Source organism: Mus caroli, unplaced genomic scaffold, assembly GCF_978045245.1.
Source record: "Mus caroli unplaced genomic scaffold, Mus_caroli_1 scaffold_7, whole genome shotgun sequence".
NCBI classification, from domain to species: Eukaryota; Metazoa; Chordata; class Mammalia; order Rodentia; family Muridae; genus Mus; species Mus caroli.
The window spans coordinates 57,727,216-57,740,533 of NW_028227262.1; the positions used below are offsets into that span (position 1 = coordinate 57,727,216).

Below are 13,318 nucleotides of genomic sequence, written 5' to 3' on the forward strand. Positions count from 1 at the left end.
AGAAGTTATCTCTGAGGTGACTGTGTCCCCTGGTGGCATAAAACCTCACCCCACCTCATGTTCACAGGCTTGACAGCCCGGCCGGTGTGTACAGGTCTTAGCTGCCTCTGGGAGTAGGTATAGTGCCCATGCAAAGTTAGATGTCTCCAGGAGCTGACATCTGGGCATTGGAATTGGAAGAGCTGCCCACAGAGGTAATGACCATACTGGGCAGTAGGAACCCTTCTCCCTGCTCTGTTTCTAGGCTGGTTTTGATTTCCTAAACACTCCAGACCTCTAACAGGTATATAGATGAGGGCAACTGTGGGCTGCTGGCTCAGTGCATTGGGAGTCACTTCTTGACTGGCACGGATAGTAACTGGCTTTGGGGTGGTGTTCTAGTGTGTGGCCTTGTCTGGTGGTAGGCAGACTATCTGGGATGGAGGCTGACTTCTTGGAAGCAGCAAGAGGAGCTTGTTGTTCAGCTTGTTATAGTTGTGACCAACACCTGAGATCAACAAGTTAAGAACGAGACATTCTTATTTCGATGTGTATTTTTAGAGGTTCCAGCCCAGGTCTTTAGGCCCATGGCCTGGCAGAGCATCATGGTGGGCACTTTTGTCATAGGAGACTGCTCACCTTCTAGCAGCCAGGAAACCAAGAGGTGGAAGCAGTGGGCTCCAGATGATCCCCTTCAATCCCTTGTCCCTGTTGATGTAACTTCTCCTGACTAAGCCAGCTCAGTCAGTTGACAGGTTCCCTAGGGAGGGAGGGAGGATTAGAAGGGAAAAGAGACAATTGGATAACACTGTAGCATGACCCCAGCCAGTTCTGAGGCTGAAGTAGGGGTTTTTTTTTTTCAGCCTGCTTTTATATCATTCTAGGTACATACAAAGGATACGGTCAGTTCTAAGTCATAAGCAAAGGAGTTAAGGAATACATAAAGCATAGATTACTGTATTCAGGGTATTAACAAGACCCATCAGGATACAGAGAACACACATTCCTCGGTTGTATTCATCTTGAGCCTACTTCTGAGTCCTAGCCCAAAGTCATATTCCTGCCTGAGGCCTACTTCTGTATACTGGCCCAGTGTCAAATACCTTCCAGGTTTCTAGAAGAGGCTCCAAAAGCCCTCCACATTCTCTCTACTAGGCCCCAACTGCTTAAAAGTATACCACTTCCCAGGAGCACAGCACCATGGCTGTTAACTAAGCCTTCAGTGCATAGTCATCTAATACATGCCCCAGAACCTTGGGGTGTAGAAATACATCCTGTGAATAAACAAGGTATGTGCATGGGATAAACGGCCCGAGTCAGAAAATGCAGAATCTGCAATGTGTTCAGTCTTAGGCTTTTTGAAACACTTGGAAGAGTCTATGTAAACACCCCCAGATCTGAAAACTACAAGAGCAGAACCACCTCCAGTCCCAAACGTCTTCAGGTCATGACTGTTTATAAAGCATGGGGGACAGTAGTGCTGGGGAGAAGACCCTGGGGACAGCTGAGTGAGTGCGTAGGGTGAGTAGTGAGGGTTTACCAGCCATGGGCATACACTGGGGTGGGTGGGGCAGGTGAGTAGTTGCCTTGTAGCTGAGCCAGAGTCTGAGCTGTAAACTGGCTCTGGGAGTCCTGCTTTGGGTCAGAAGTAGGCCATCTTGTTCTGTGATGGGCTGCATAGTGAATGTGACCAAGAGTCTCTGGGTGTATGTCTCTGTCATGTCTTTTCATTGGGGACCTTCTTGCTCCAAGAAGCCATGGGTGATGCAGCAATGAGTGGAAGCGTCCTGATAAACTTTATTTATAAAAGCAGGAGGACCACACTTACTCTAGGAATTATAGTTTGCTAACCCCCACTCTGTTTCTGCTTGTAGGTATTTAAAGATTTTTTTCTTCTGAGATTTATATGCTTTAATTCACCTTGGTTTTTGTTTTGTTTTGTTTTGTTTTTTTTAGATTTATTTACTTTATGTGCATATGAGTGTTTGCATGCATGTATGTACACCACATGTGTAGAGTACCCACAGAGTCCAGAAGTAGACTTCTGGTCACCTGAAACTGGAGTTACAGCCTCCATGTAGGGGATGGGGACAAAACTTGCTCCTCTGCAAGAGCAGCAAGTGCTCTTAACCACTCAGCCCTCCTTCCAGACCTAATTTACCTTTTTGAAAGTGGATTTTGGTTTAATTCACAAAATAGTGCCATCATGGTTGCCTCACTGTCTCATTTTAGAACCTTCTCACCAGTGTAGAAGGAAACCCACCTGTGGATGCTTACTGCACGCTGACTATCGCCCAGCCACAGCCAGCTTTCTGTCTGCCTTTCTTGCTCTGGACTTTTCCTGAAAGTGTGGCTGTACGGCACAGCCACAGTCTTCTGACTGTCACCTCTCACTCCCACTAAGCCTGGTGCCTCCAGTTCCTGTGTTTCAATACCATGTGACAGCAGGTTGTTGTTCTTATTATCAGCAGCACTCCACTCTGTGGACAAACATCTGTGTCTCCAGCCTTCAGCTGATGGAATTTTGGGTTTTCACTTTGCAGAATTTCTATGAAAATGTGTTTCAGGTTCTCTCGAGTAAGCACAGATGGAGAGATGGCTTAGTGGTTAGGAGCACTGGCTGCTTTTGCAGAGGACCTAGGTTTGATTCCCAAAACTCACATAGCAGCTTAAAACCACCTGTAATTCCAAGTCCAGAGAATCTAACACCCTTCTCAGGCCTCACCGGGACACTAGGTCCACATTCACACATATAAATGACTCTTTAAGGAGCAGCTGAGTGATGTGCTTTCTGGCGGGCTTTCCCCAGCCAGACATGCCGACCTTTGTTGTCTATTTCAGTCCAAGTCTCTTCAATGAGTGAACTTGACCCTTGTAAGCTTTGAGGACTTCACTGTCTGAGACGGGTTGTTGTGTCTTCGCTAGATTCCTGGCGTTACTTAACACTAGCTCTGCACCTTAACAGATGTCCTGTGGGAACCTGTGGGTGTCAGCCCCCATGCTAGGCCATGGGCAAGTTGGGTAATGCCCTTTGTACAGCCAAGGAAGCTGTGGTAACTTCCCTGGGGTGACACGGCCCATAGGTTGCAGAATATGCTGCTGCTGCTCTGACTGCAGTACTCTGACTGTTCCTGCTGCAGTACTTTTCCTGGCTGTTGGCAGCTCTCTGCACTCTGCCTGCTGTGTTCTCAATGTGATTTGCCTACCTGAAACTCTGTCCTCTGTGCACAAGAGTGATGGTGCCTGTAAGAGCTTGTTTAGCCATAAGAGGGACCAAAGCTGTTCTTGCTAGATCAGCCTGGTTACTATTGTTTTGTTTAATTTATTCCTGGGCAGGTCAGCCATTTGCCTGCCTATCCTTCTGTGTCTTAGTTAGGGTTTCCATTGCTGAGCAGAGACATCATGACCAGTTGGGGCTGGCTTACAGGTCTAGAGGTTCAGTCCATTATCATCATGGCAGGAAGCATGGCAGTATACAGGCAGACATGGCACTGGAGAAGGAGCTGAGTGTTCATCTTAATGAAGCTACATCCAGGAGAGGACTGACTTCCAGGAAGTTAGGAGGAGGGTCTCAAAGCCCACTATCATAGTGACATACTTCCTCCATCAAGGCCACACCTACTCCGAAAGACCACACATCCTAATAGTCTCACTCCCTTCCTTGGGCTAAGCATATTCAAACTGCCACATTCTGCATTCTGACCACATTTATAATGCGATTAAGCAAGTTGTTTGTTGTGACTCAGGCTCTGCCTTTATCTAACTCTCTATGTAGCTGAGGATGACCTTCAACTTCAGCCCTGCTTCCTTATGCCTTTTGCCTCTTGCCTACAGAGTGATAGAATTATAAGCATACCTGGTTTTCTGTGGTTCTGGGGTTTGAACCAAGAACTTCACACATACCAGTCAAGTACTGTATGAGCCAGATCTCTGCTCCCTCATGATGTATCTTGACATGAGGTCTTCACTAGATGTGACAACCTAATCTTGCACATCCATCCTCTTGGTGTCTTAGCATTCTACTATGAGTAATTACCTGAGGCAATCAGCTTTGAAAGAAGAAAGGTTTCCTTTGGCTTAGGGGTCTGAGGTTTCAATACATGCTTGTTTGACCTGATTGCTTTCCAGTATCCCATGGAGTAGCGTGCCTTCACTATCAGTGGTGCTATAGACTAGTGACCAAGTCTTTGTGGGAGCTCAAAATCTAAACTTTCACACTCTGTCTTAGATGTATTCTATTTTAGGAACTGGAAGTAGACTAGGACAGACTCCTTAAATGTCCTCCTCTTGCAGCCCTTTGTTCCCTGCAGATTTCATGTGGTTTCGGTGCCTAAGAACCTAAAGTAGGCATCAAGTCAGATTTTTCCTCAGAGTAAACCATGCATTTATTTTAAAACAATGCTTTTGTATTCATATAGTTTCACTATTTATTAGAGATGAAAGCACATGTGTGTACTGACAAGACGGGTGTGTCTGCTGTACTTTTCAGAGCTGATGAATATTTTGATTTTTGAAGTCTCTGTGCTGAGAACACTGCTTTTCATAAATATATAGTGCAAGATAGGAGAAATGCATTTTGGGATATTTCAGAATTCCCAAGTCAAAATTTACAAACCCATTTCCTAAGTTGTTGGCTGCAGCCGCTTTGGGCAAGGGAGAGATTGAGGCAGGTCTTATAACTTAGGCTGGTCTCAAACTCACTGTGGCTGAGGATGTCTTGTAACCCTGTTCTTCCTGCCTCTGCTGTACAGATGCTGGGGTTCTGGGCAGGTCCCACTGGGCCTACCCTCCTGGAGCAGCTTTCAAAATAAAAATTAATAACAATATAACCTCAAAGATAATTTGGTATGTGCTTGAGGAGTGGCAGGAAAATAAGGAAACTTCTTGTTTTTCTTAATTAAACGATTATGATACTTTTAAGAGCAGAAACCTTTGTGCATAAAGTAAACCCACTGCATTTATAACACATGGTGGTCTGAGGTCTGAGCATGATGGCATGCCCAATGCAAAATGCTCATGTTAGCCAGGTGTGGTTGCCCAATCTTTTAATCCCATCTTTGGGGAAGCAGAGGCAGGGGGATTTCTGTGAGTTCAACACTAGCTTGGTCTATACAGTGAGACCCTGTTTCAGTCAAAACAAACAAACAAAAAACCCCAAAAGCTCATCAAAGTCCACATGTTGCATGTTCAGAACCAAGACTGTAGTCAAGTTGTGTAGCTCAACATGTGGCGTTACACACTTGAGTTTTCACTATTTTCTGCTCGATGCCCCCAGGTAGAAATGTTTCACTGTTGTATCTTTTGTAGATCCTGCATTCAGCCAGAGCTGAGGATGTTGTTGGCAATTTGCTTTCAGGACTCTTTCCCATCCCTCATGCACCATGTGCATCAGTGAACTGTAACTGAGCACGCTCCAGGTGCTCAGAGACGCCCCTTCCCTGTGCTTGTGCTGGCCCAAGTCTCTGCTGTCAGAAGCCCTGCATCCTCCAGGCCTTCCTGTTCGGGTGTTCCTCCTCCCTGGCTTCCCAGGTGGAATTTTCTCTTTTCTGCCTATGTCTCTCAACCCTCACTGGCCTCAGTGTTCAGGACTAGTTTTATTTGTTGAGCTTAGCTCTTGGCTTTATTCTTCTGGCTACTTCTGGACTTTGGTGCTGTGTCCGGCCAGCAGATCACAGCCTGGGTTCTAGCCTGGAAAGGCATTTTGGAAACCTGGAAGAGAAGAGGGGCTAGGTGGCGAGAGAAAGAAATGCAGCTAAGACAGCATTCTGATCAAAGCTCAATTTTACTTTTTCAGATACTCAGTTATAAAGGAAGGGGGAGGGAACCCGATTTCCCGCCAAACAATCTCGGGATCAAGTAACAGGATGAACACGTGTGTGGCTCCAAGCAGCAAAGCAACACAGTCCAGCAGTAGGCGTGGCAGGACAAATGAGCAGGAAGCTCCACCCTTGAGCAAGCAGGTTCCAGGCTGGGGAAAGGGAGACCACACTTTGGAGCCTGTGAACATTGGACACGTATTTGTTCATTTGAGTTGCATGTTTTTCTGTGGCCCTCTTGGTATTAGGTACAGGAGTGGTTTGTCCCTTGGAGTCGGTGTTCCTGGGTCTCCTGGTTTGTATCTCTTGGTTGTGAGGCTTTGAGCAGGGCTCTGTGGGTTGTACACAGTGGGTGCTCATAGCTACTTCTCAAGTGGAAAAGCAAGGCTTCGTTCGGGCCTGGCCTGCTCCCCAGCCCAGCGTGTCACTCTTGGGTATGCTTACGTGGTATTGGTTTCCACACTGCCTTCTTGGAGGGCCCTGGGCCACAGCAGGGGAGCCGTAATATGGCTTCCTGTGGTTTATTTTGTCAGGAGTAATTAATCTCCACCCTGCCCATGGCATAGGTTTATACAGGGCAGTGTGCTCAGAAGGAGCCAGGCTTGGCTTCATGCTCAACTCCTGCTCCCTGGAAGACCAGAGACTCTGTTATGGACTCTGGTGGAACAGTGGTTTGTTTTCTGGTGACATGGAACCTTAGCGATTCAGGGTGCTGCATCCTTGCCACTTTCATGCATCCTGGAATGCCTTCTCTGCCACCCTCCCCTGGCTCCTGGTTTCCTGGGTCCTCCTGTTTCCTTTTCTCATTCTTAACCATTTCCTCCCTCTACCTGTGGGAGTCTAGGAAGGGAGAGTTGGTGCATATGCAGAGTAGGGCCATCCATTGAGGAAGGAGAGATGTGACTTGAGTTCTCTAGAGCTCAGCCCAGGTGGGATGCAGGATGGTACAGTGACCAGCCGAGAAGGCAGTAATTTGCCGTGTCTGGCCTGTTTGTGCCCCCAGGTGCAGGGCAGGGTTTTCATTTTCAGGCTCCTCTGAGCCTCTGTTGTCACCTTGGTTTAGCTCACACCCCGAGGGAGCATGTCCTCAGCTGGTTCCATGCTTGTCTGCATACACAGAGAGCCTAGAAAATTCCAGTTAGTTCCCCATGTACATCCTGAATACGTGAAACTTAGTTCTTCTGACTCTTGAGTCATCACATCTGTCACCTCTTCCTCTTGTGAGTGTCAGCAACCATGGGGCAAGCTGAGCCCAGAAGCCATACATGCAGACACAGACATTCTATGAGACAGACCCCTTGGATAGCATCTGTCTCCCCTGCCCTCCTTGTAAGGCCTTTCTGCTCACTGGGTACAGTGTCTTTCTTAAGATTTATTTTGTATTATGTTCATGTGTTTGTGTAGGTTTGTGCAGGAGAGTGCAGGTGCCCTTAAAGGTCAGGACCTGGAGTTGCAGGTGATTTTGAGCTACCTAGTGTGGGTGCTGCGACCCAAACTCAGCTCCTCAGTTCCTGTGTAAACACAGTATGCATGGCTTTAACCACTGAGCTGTCTCTGCAGCCTGCTAGAGACACTTTGTGAACTGATCCTGTAGATGCATGAGGTGAAGTTTTTGTTCCTATCATGTAGTAGAAAGAAGGGGTCTGCACTGAGCCAAGAGGAATCCTCAGAGTGTTCTCGGATATGTAAATAGCCACAGTCAGACATGGTGATGGAGAGGGGCTGAGAGGTAGGTCTACATCTGGATTGGCAAGCAACACGAGGAGAAGTGAGCTGCTCAGCCTGACATGAGCTTCTGAAACCTCAAACCCCACCCTTTGACACACTTTCTCCAGCAAGGCCGTACCTCCAGCAGCGCTGCTGTCCACGAGACTGGGAGGACATTTTCATTGAGACCAACACACTCCCCTTCCTCTAGTGTCCCCTGAGAAGTAAAGGCAAAGGCCACCTTTCTCTGGACTTTTTGCTAAGTGTGGTTTGATTTGGTCTTTGGTGATTCATTAGTGTAATCTTTATGTGTATTATGTGCCTGCATGGGTATACATGCTACATCACCTGCATGCAGATGCCCATAGAATTCAGGGGATGTCAGATACCCTGGAATCAGAGTTCCAGGCAGTTGTGAGCCACCTGACATGGATGCTGGGAATCAAACCCGGGTTTCCCGAAATAGCAGCCAGCATTCTTAACCTCTGAGGCATCTCTCTATCCTCTGATTTGGGCTTTGAGATCTTGGATGGAGAAGGTGAGATTTCAGTGTGGTCTGATTTTACAGATTCTACTGCTTTATGATTTGGGTCTAAAATGTCTGTCATAGGCTCATGTTGAAGATTGCAGTTGGAGCAGGAGCAGGAGTGTTCAGAGATGTGGTCTGGGGAAGGGCTTTTGAGAGGTAGTGCAAACTCAGGAGATGGACCTGGCTGAAGAGGCCCTTGGGAGCATGCTCTCATGGATCATACCTTGTCTCCATTTCCTCCCTGGGTCTTGATTCCAGTACGGTGAAAATCTTTGCCCTGCTTCCCTTTGTGGTCCCTGCTGCCAAGATGTACTTCCATCCTCCTGTACCTTGAAGGGAGGCATTCTCTGTTCAGGAGATATCAAGGAGGGGGATTAGTTCTCAGTGGCCTCCTAAGGTGTCTATAGCAACAGAGGATTCAAGGTTAAGTGGGGAGGGACAGGCCTATGGTCAAATCTTGGCTCAGCCTTTTATGGTAAGTTGCAAGTATCACTATTCCTTTGAGCCTTAGTTTCCCCTTTCTGAAATGGAGGTCGTGGTGTGCACCTTGCATGGGTGTGGCGCTGAGCACTGTCACTGTGTGTAGTAAAAGCTGCCATCTCCCTGTTCTAGGACCCTAGGGAACAAACTTACGTGTTTTTGCCTCTCTGAACTTTTTTTACAGGGAATACCTTCAGCACCTTGGCAGGACTGGTCTTTGATTGGACAATTGTGAAGGATACCGAGGCCAATGGATTCTCAGACTCCCACAATGCACTCCGGTAAGAGGCTCTGTGACAAGGCCTGGCTGTCTTTGAGTAGAAGCAGGAAATTGGAGGTCCTTAGGCTTCTTCTTGTCAGTAAAAAGGCCAGGGTGCCACCCAGGATGCCTAGTGCTTACAGTGACTGATTGGGGAAGAGAGTTTAGTGCCTCCCAAGCATGTGGACAACTGGCAGTCTCTGTGGCTCATGGTGGTAGATTCTGTGGGAGCTTGTTAGAGAAGTTAGGATGTTTGACTCTAGAAGCCTATCTTGGGGTATACAAAGGTCATGTGGGTGGCCAAACAGGGTGAGCAAGTTAAAGGGTGTGGTGGAGGGGCGGCAAGTCCTGGCTAAGAGGACAGGCCAGTAGTGAACACAGTTCTCAGGATAGGCTAGATCTTCAGCATAGTGTACAGACAGACTTATAGAGAAGGGACTTCATAGCAACTGGACTCATTACACCCCTTCCCGGCTGCCATCTGGCCTGCCCACCTCTGACATTCCCACTTTCCGGCTAGGGAAACTGAGGTCTGGAGAGAGTGGGCTTGTTGGTAAGTGGTAGAGTTGGCATTTGCATTCAGATCTCTATCGATCTGCTTTCTCCAGCATGGGAGCTGCTGAGCCCGTGCTGAGTCAGATGCATGTTTGACAGAATGAAAGTTCCTTCTGGGCTAGCAGGGAGGCTTAGTGGGCAAAGGAGCTTATCACCAAGATGACTTGAGTCCCCAGGCCATTCGCATGGTAGGAAAATTGACTCCTGCAAATTGTCCTTTGACTTCACTTGAGCAGTGACATGAAAACACACACACACACACACACACCCCACACCCGCTGGGGGTTGGGGTAAATAAATGCAAAAGATTTTTTTTTTTTAAATTTCTTTCCTGAGTCATGCTTCTTACATTGAAAGCCGTGGCTGAAGGCTGTCTGTTGGCTGGAGCGGCAGCAGAGGAATTCAATTAAAAACCTACAGAAAACACCAGTGTAATGCAGAAAATGTTTCCCTAGATTACTTGAGGGCCTGTTGCCAGCATGATGTCCTGTCACCTTTGATTATTTTACTGTGCTCTCACTACCATTAGGATATTTTCTTGAGTCTCTACAATAAAGTTATCAAGAACAGGAAATTGGGGCTGAAGAGATGGCTCAGCAGATAAGAGCATGGGCTGCTCTGTCAAAGAATCCAGGTTTGGTTCCCACCATCCGTGCATCTCACAGCTTTCTGTAGCTGCCCTGTAGTTCTCATGGATCCAGCACTTTCTTCTGACCTCCACAGGCACTGCATGCACATGGTGCAGATACACATGCAGGCAAGGCACACACACAAAATAAAAATAAATAAAACGCACATTTTTTAAAATCAGCAAATTTACTCGCATGCATGCTATCTTCAGACCTTACAATAGCAACCCAGGGTCACACATTGCATGCTGCCACTTGTCTTTTTTTGTCTGTCAGCCTGGGAAAGTCCCTTGGTCTTTCTTTGACTTTTGGAGACTTGACACTTATGAGCATGACAGTCCAGTTGGTATGTGTATGAATGCTAGGCATGAGGCCTAGGCATTGTGAATAATTGCTGCACCCTGTCACTGAGCTACTGGATGATAAACCACAGCTTAGGGCGGTGCTGGGGTATCCTGGGGCAACTGCAAGTGTGTCCTGCTGGCTGTTCTTCTTGTGCAGAGCAGGGGGCCTATTGTGAATTGCAGGTTGAAAGAGAGACGAAGCAGGAACCCCATAAGCTAACCTTACTTGTCAGCCACAGGAGGCATCACCATGTGTGATTTACTTGCTGTGCTGATCTGCATTACTGATGCTCTTGGAGCTGGGTCCTTGGGCTTGCCTTTTAATGTGCCTCTTCCCTGTGGACCCAGCTGATGGTCTCAGATTTCAGTGAATGTCATCATATATGGGTGTTGATAGAGTGCCCAGTCCCAAGATCAGGAAGACGTGTTTAAGTATTACCAAGCAGAATGATTCATGACGTCAACGTCCCTTATTCTGGGGTCCAGCCCTCAGTAGTAGACTCTAGAAATGGTAAATGCCACCCTGGGACCTGGAAAATTCTGTGTTTAGGTCTCGTGATGTGTTCCCCTTTCAGCATCCTCACCTTCTTGGAGTCTACGTATATCCCACCTTCCTACATCTCAGAGATGGAGAAGGCGGCCAAGCAGGGCGACACCATCCTAGTGTCTGGGATGAAGACTGGAAGCTCCAAGCTCAAGGCTCGAATTCAGGAGGCTGTCTACAAGGTGGGCCTGGGTTTCACAGTAGGATAAGGATGACAGTGGATTGCACATCTGGATTTAGGGTGTTGTGACTTCTATATCTTTCTGTTTATTTGATTTGTTGAACCATGGTGTAGGGGCAGGGCTAAGGCTCCAGAAGTCGGTGTCTCAGGGGTCACAGCATCTGCTCCTCAGTCTTGGAGGAGTTAGCTCATTTCCAGGAAGTCCTTCCTATCCTGAAGCAGGCACACACCTACCATCTGAGACTCAGCTGTCTCCCATGCTGTATCTCCCTGTGCTCTAGGGAGGCCTTGAGACTGCCTCAGTAGCCAATTACGGATGGTTGCATCTCCCAGCCTATCTCCAGTTAGTAAAAGGCTTTTCCTGTCAGCTTTGCTTGGCAGCACCAGCCCAGAGTCCAGATCTATTAGGCTATCGGGGTGCTGAGGCAAATTATGGAGATTGAAAATGGCCATAAATCCACCAAGAACAGTCTAGGTATATTGGCATTTCTGTCAACGAGGATCATGTCTGCCATTAGTTTTCTCCAACAGTGAAAGCCACAGGCACTGAGGAATCTGACGCCCTGGGCACACTGGACAGGAGGCCCTGCAATCCTGTCTCAGTCTCTTGAGTTGCTTCCTAGGAGGGGAAGAGACTAGGTAGGGAGTAGGGACTGAGGACACACAACACTCCACCTCTCAGGTCACCCTGGACCGTGAGCACTTGTGGAGTGAGAGCTTAAGCATCCGAAGACATTGCGCTGGGTCATCTGGTTTCCTTCTGTGTGGTTGCTGTCACTTTAAATCAAGCTAGAGCATGTGGAAGGTACGGCGAGTGGTCATATGCTTTTGGCAGTGACAGTTTTGAGAGCATCCTGGTGCCATACCTATGAGGTCCTCCTGGATTCTAGGGTGTGGGGTTGCAAACGATGTCCTGTTTCTCCATACCTTACTTATTTATTCCTGAAGGAATATACCTAGAAGCCAAAAACAAACAACCACAACAAAAACAAAATCAGGGTTCTGGGGCTTTAGCTGTCTCTGAGCTGTGGACCTAGCATGGCTAATCCTAGGGTCAGTCCCCAGCACTGCATAGAAATAGAACAAATGGGGCTGTAGAGATGGCTCAGTGGTCAAGAACACTCACTGCTCCTGCAGCGAACCCAAGTCCAATTCCCAGTACCTATATCATTTGGGTCAAAAAATCTGGATACAGGATATCTAGTTTCCTCTCAGGCTCCCATAGGCAGTCATACACATATGAAATATATACACAGAGATACAGACATGTACATGTAATTTAAAAGAAAAATATTAAAAATAACAACGAAACAAACCAATCGCTTAGCACTTAAGAGCACTTGCTGTTCTTCCATAGGACCTAGATTTAGTTCCCCAGCACATGCATGGCAGCTCATAACCATCTGTAACTCCAGTTCCAGAGGAGCTAACATCCTCTTCTGGCCTCATTGGAAATGAGGCATGTCTGTGGTGCACAGACATATGTGCAGGCTAAACACCCATACACATTAAAACACACACAGACACACACAGAGACAGACAGACAGACACACACACACAGACACTACCACTACAACCACCACCACCACTGTAAAAACAAAGAACTTTTTTTTTGTTTTTGTTTTTGTTTTTTCGAGACAGGGTTTCTCTGTGTAGCCCTAGCTGTCCTGGAACTCACTTTGTAGACCAGACTGGCCTTGAACTCAGAAATCCACCTGCCTCTGCCTCCTAAGTGCTGGGATTAAAGGCGTGCACCACCACTGCCTGGCACAACACTGCCTGAGAACCTTCCTTACCTACAATTTCTCTGCCCCCGTCCCCCACCCCACCTCAACCTCTTTCTTCTTTTCTCTGTGCTAAGAATGTTCGCCCTGCGGAAGTCAGGCTGCTGATCTTGGAGAACATCCTTCTGAATCCAGCCTATGATGTTTACCTGCTGGTGGGAACCTCCATTCACTACAAGGTTCAGAAGATCAGGCAGGGCAAGATTACAGGTACAGTTATGACTCAGAAGTCATGTTAGATGCTTTCTTCTTTCTTTAAAAAAAAATCTATTTTTTTTTATATGTATGGGTGTCTTGTCTGAATGTGGGGGTGGGGTGGGGTGGGCTCTGTGCATATGCAGTACCCGAGGAGGCCAGAAGAGGGCAGTGGATCCCACTGGAACTGGAGTTAGCTACTGGGAACTGAACCTGGGTCCTCTGTGAAGGGAGCCAGTGTTTTAACTACTGAGCTATCTTTTCAACTGGTTCCCTTCTTGTTACTGTGGTAAAATACATGGCACTATAAAGTTTT

The 13,318-nt window shown here is 47.4% G+C and overlaps 1 protein-coding gene across 1 annotated transcript in view; it reads left to right on the forward strand.

Moving 5' to 3' along the window:
* The window catches only part of Nup210 (nucleoporin 210), a 101,676-nt gene that overhangs the window by 19,069 nt on the left and 69,289 nt on the right, over window positions 1-13,318 (forward strand). Inside the window, exons 4-6 of the mRNA XM_085840295.1 lie at window positions 8,696-8,792; window positions 10,874-11,024; window positions 12,885-13,017. Coding sequence (XP_085696421.1) covers window positions 8,696-8,792; window positions 10,874-11,024; window positions 12,885-13,017 — 381 coding nt within the window. The remainder of the gene's footprint in view (window positions 1-8,695; window positions 8,793-10,873; window positions 11,025-12,884; window positions 13,018-13,318) is intronic.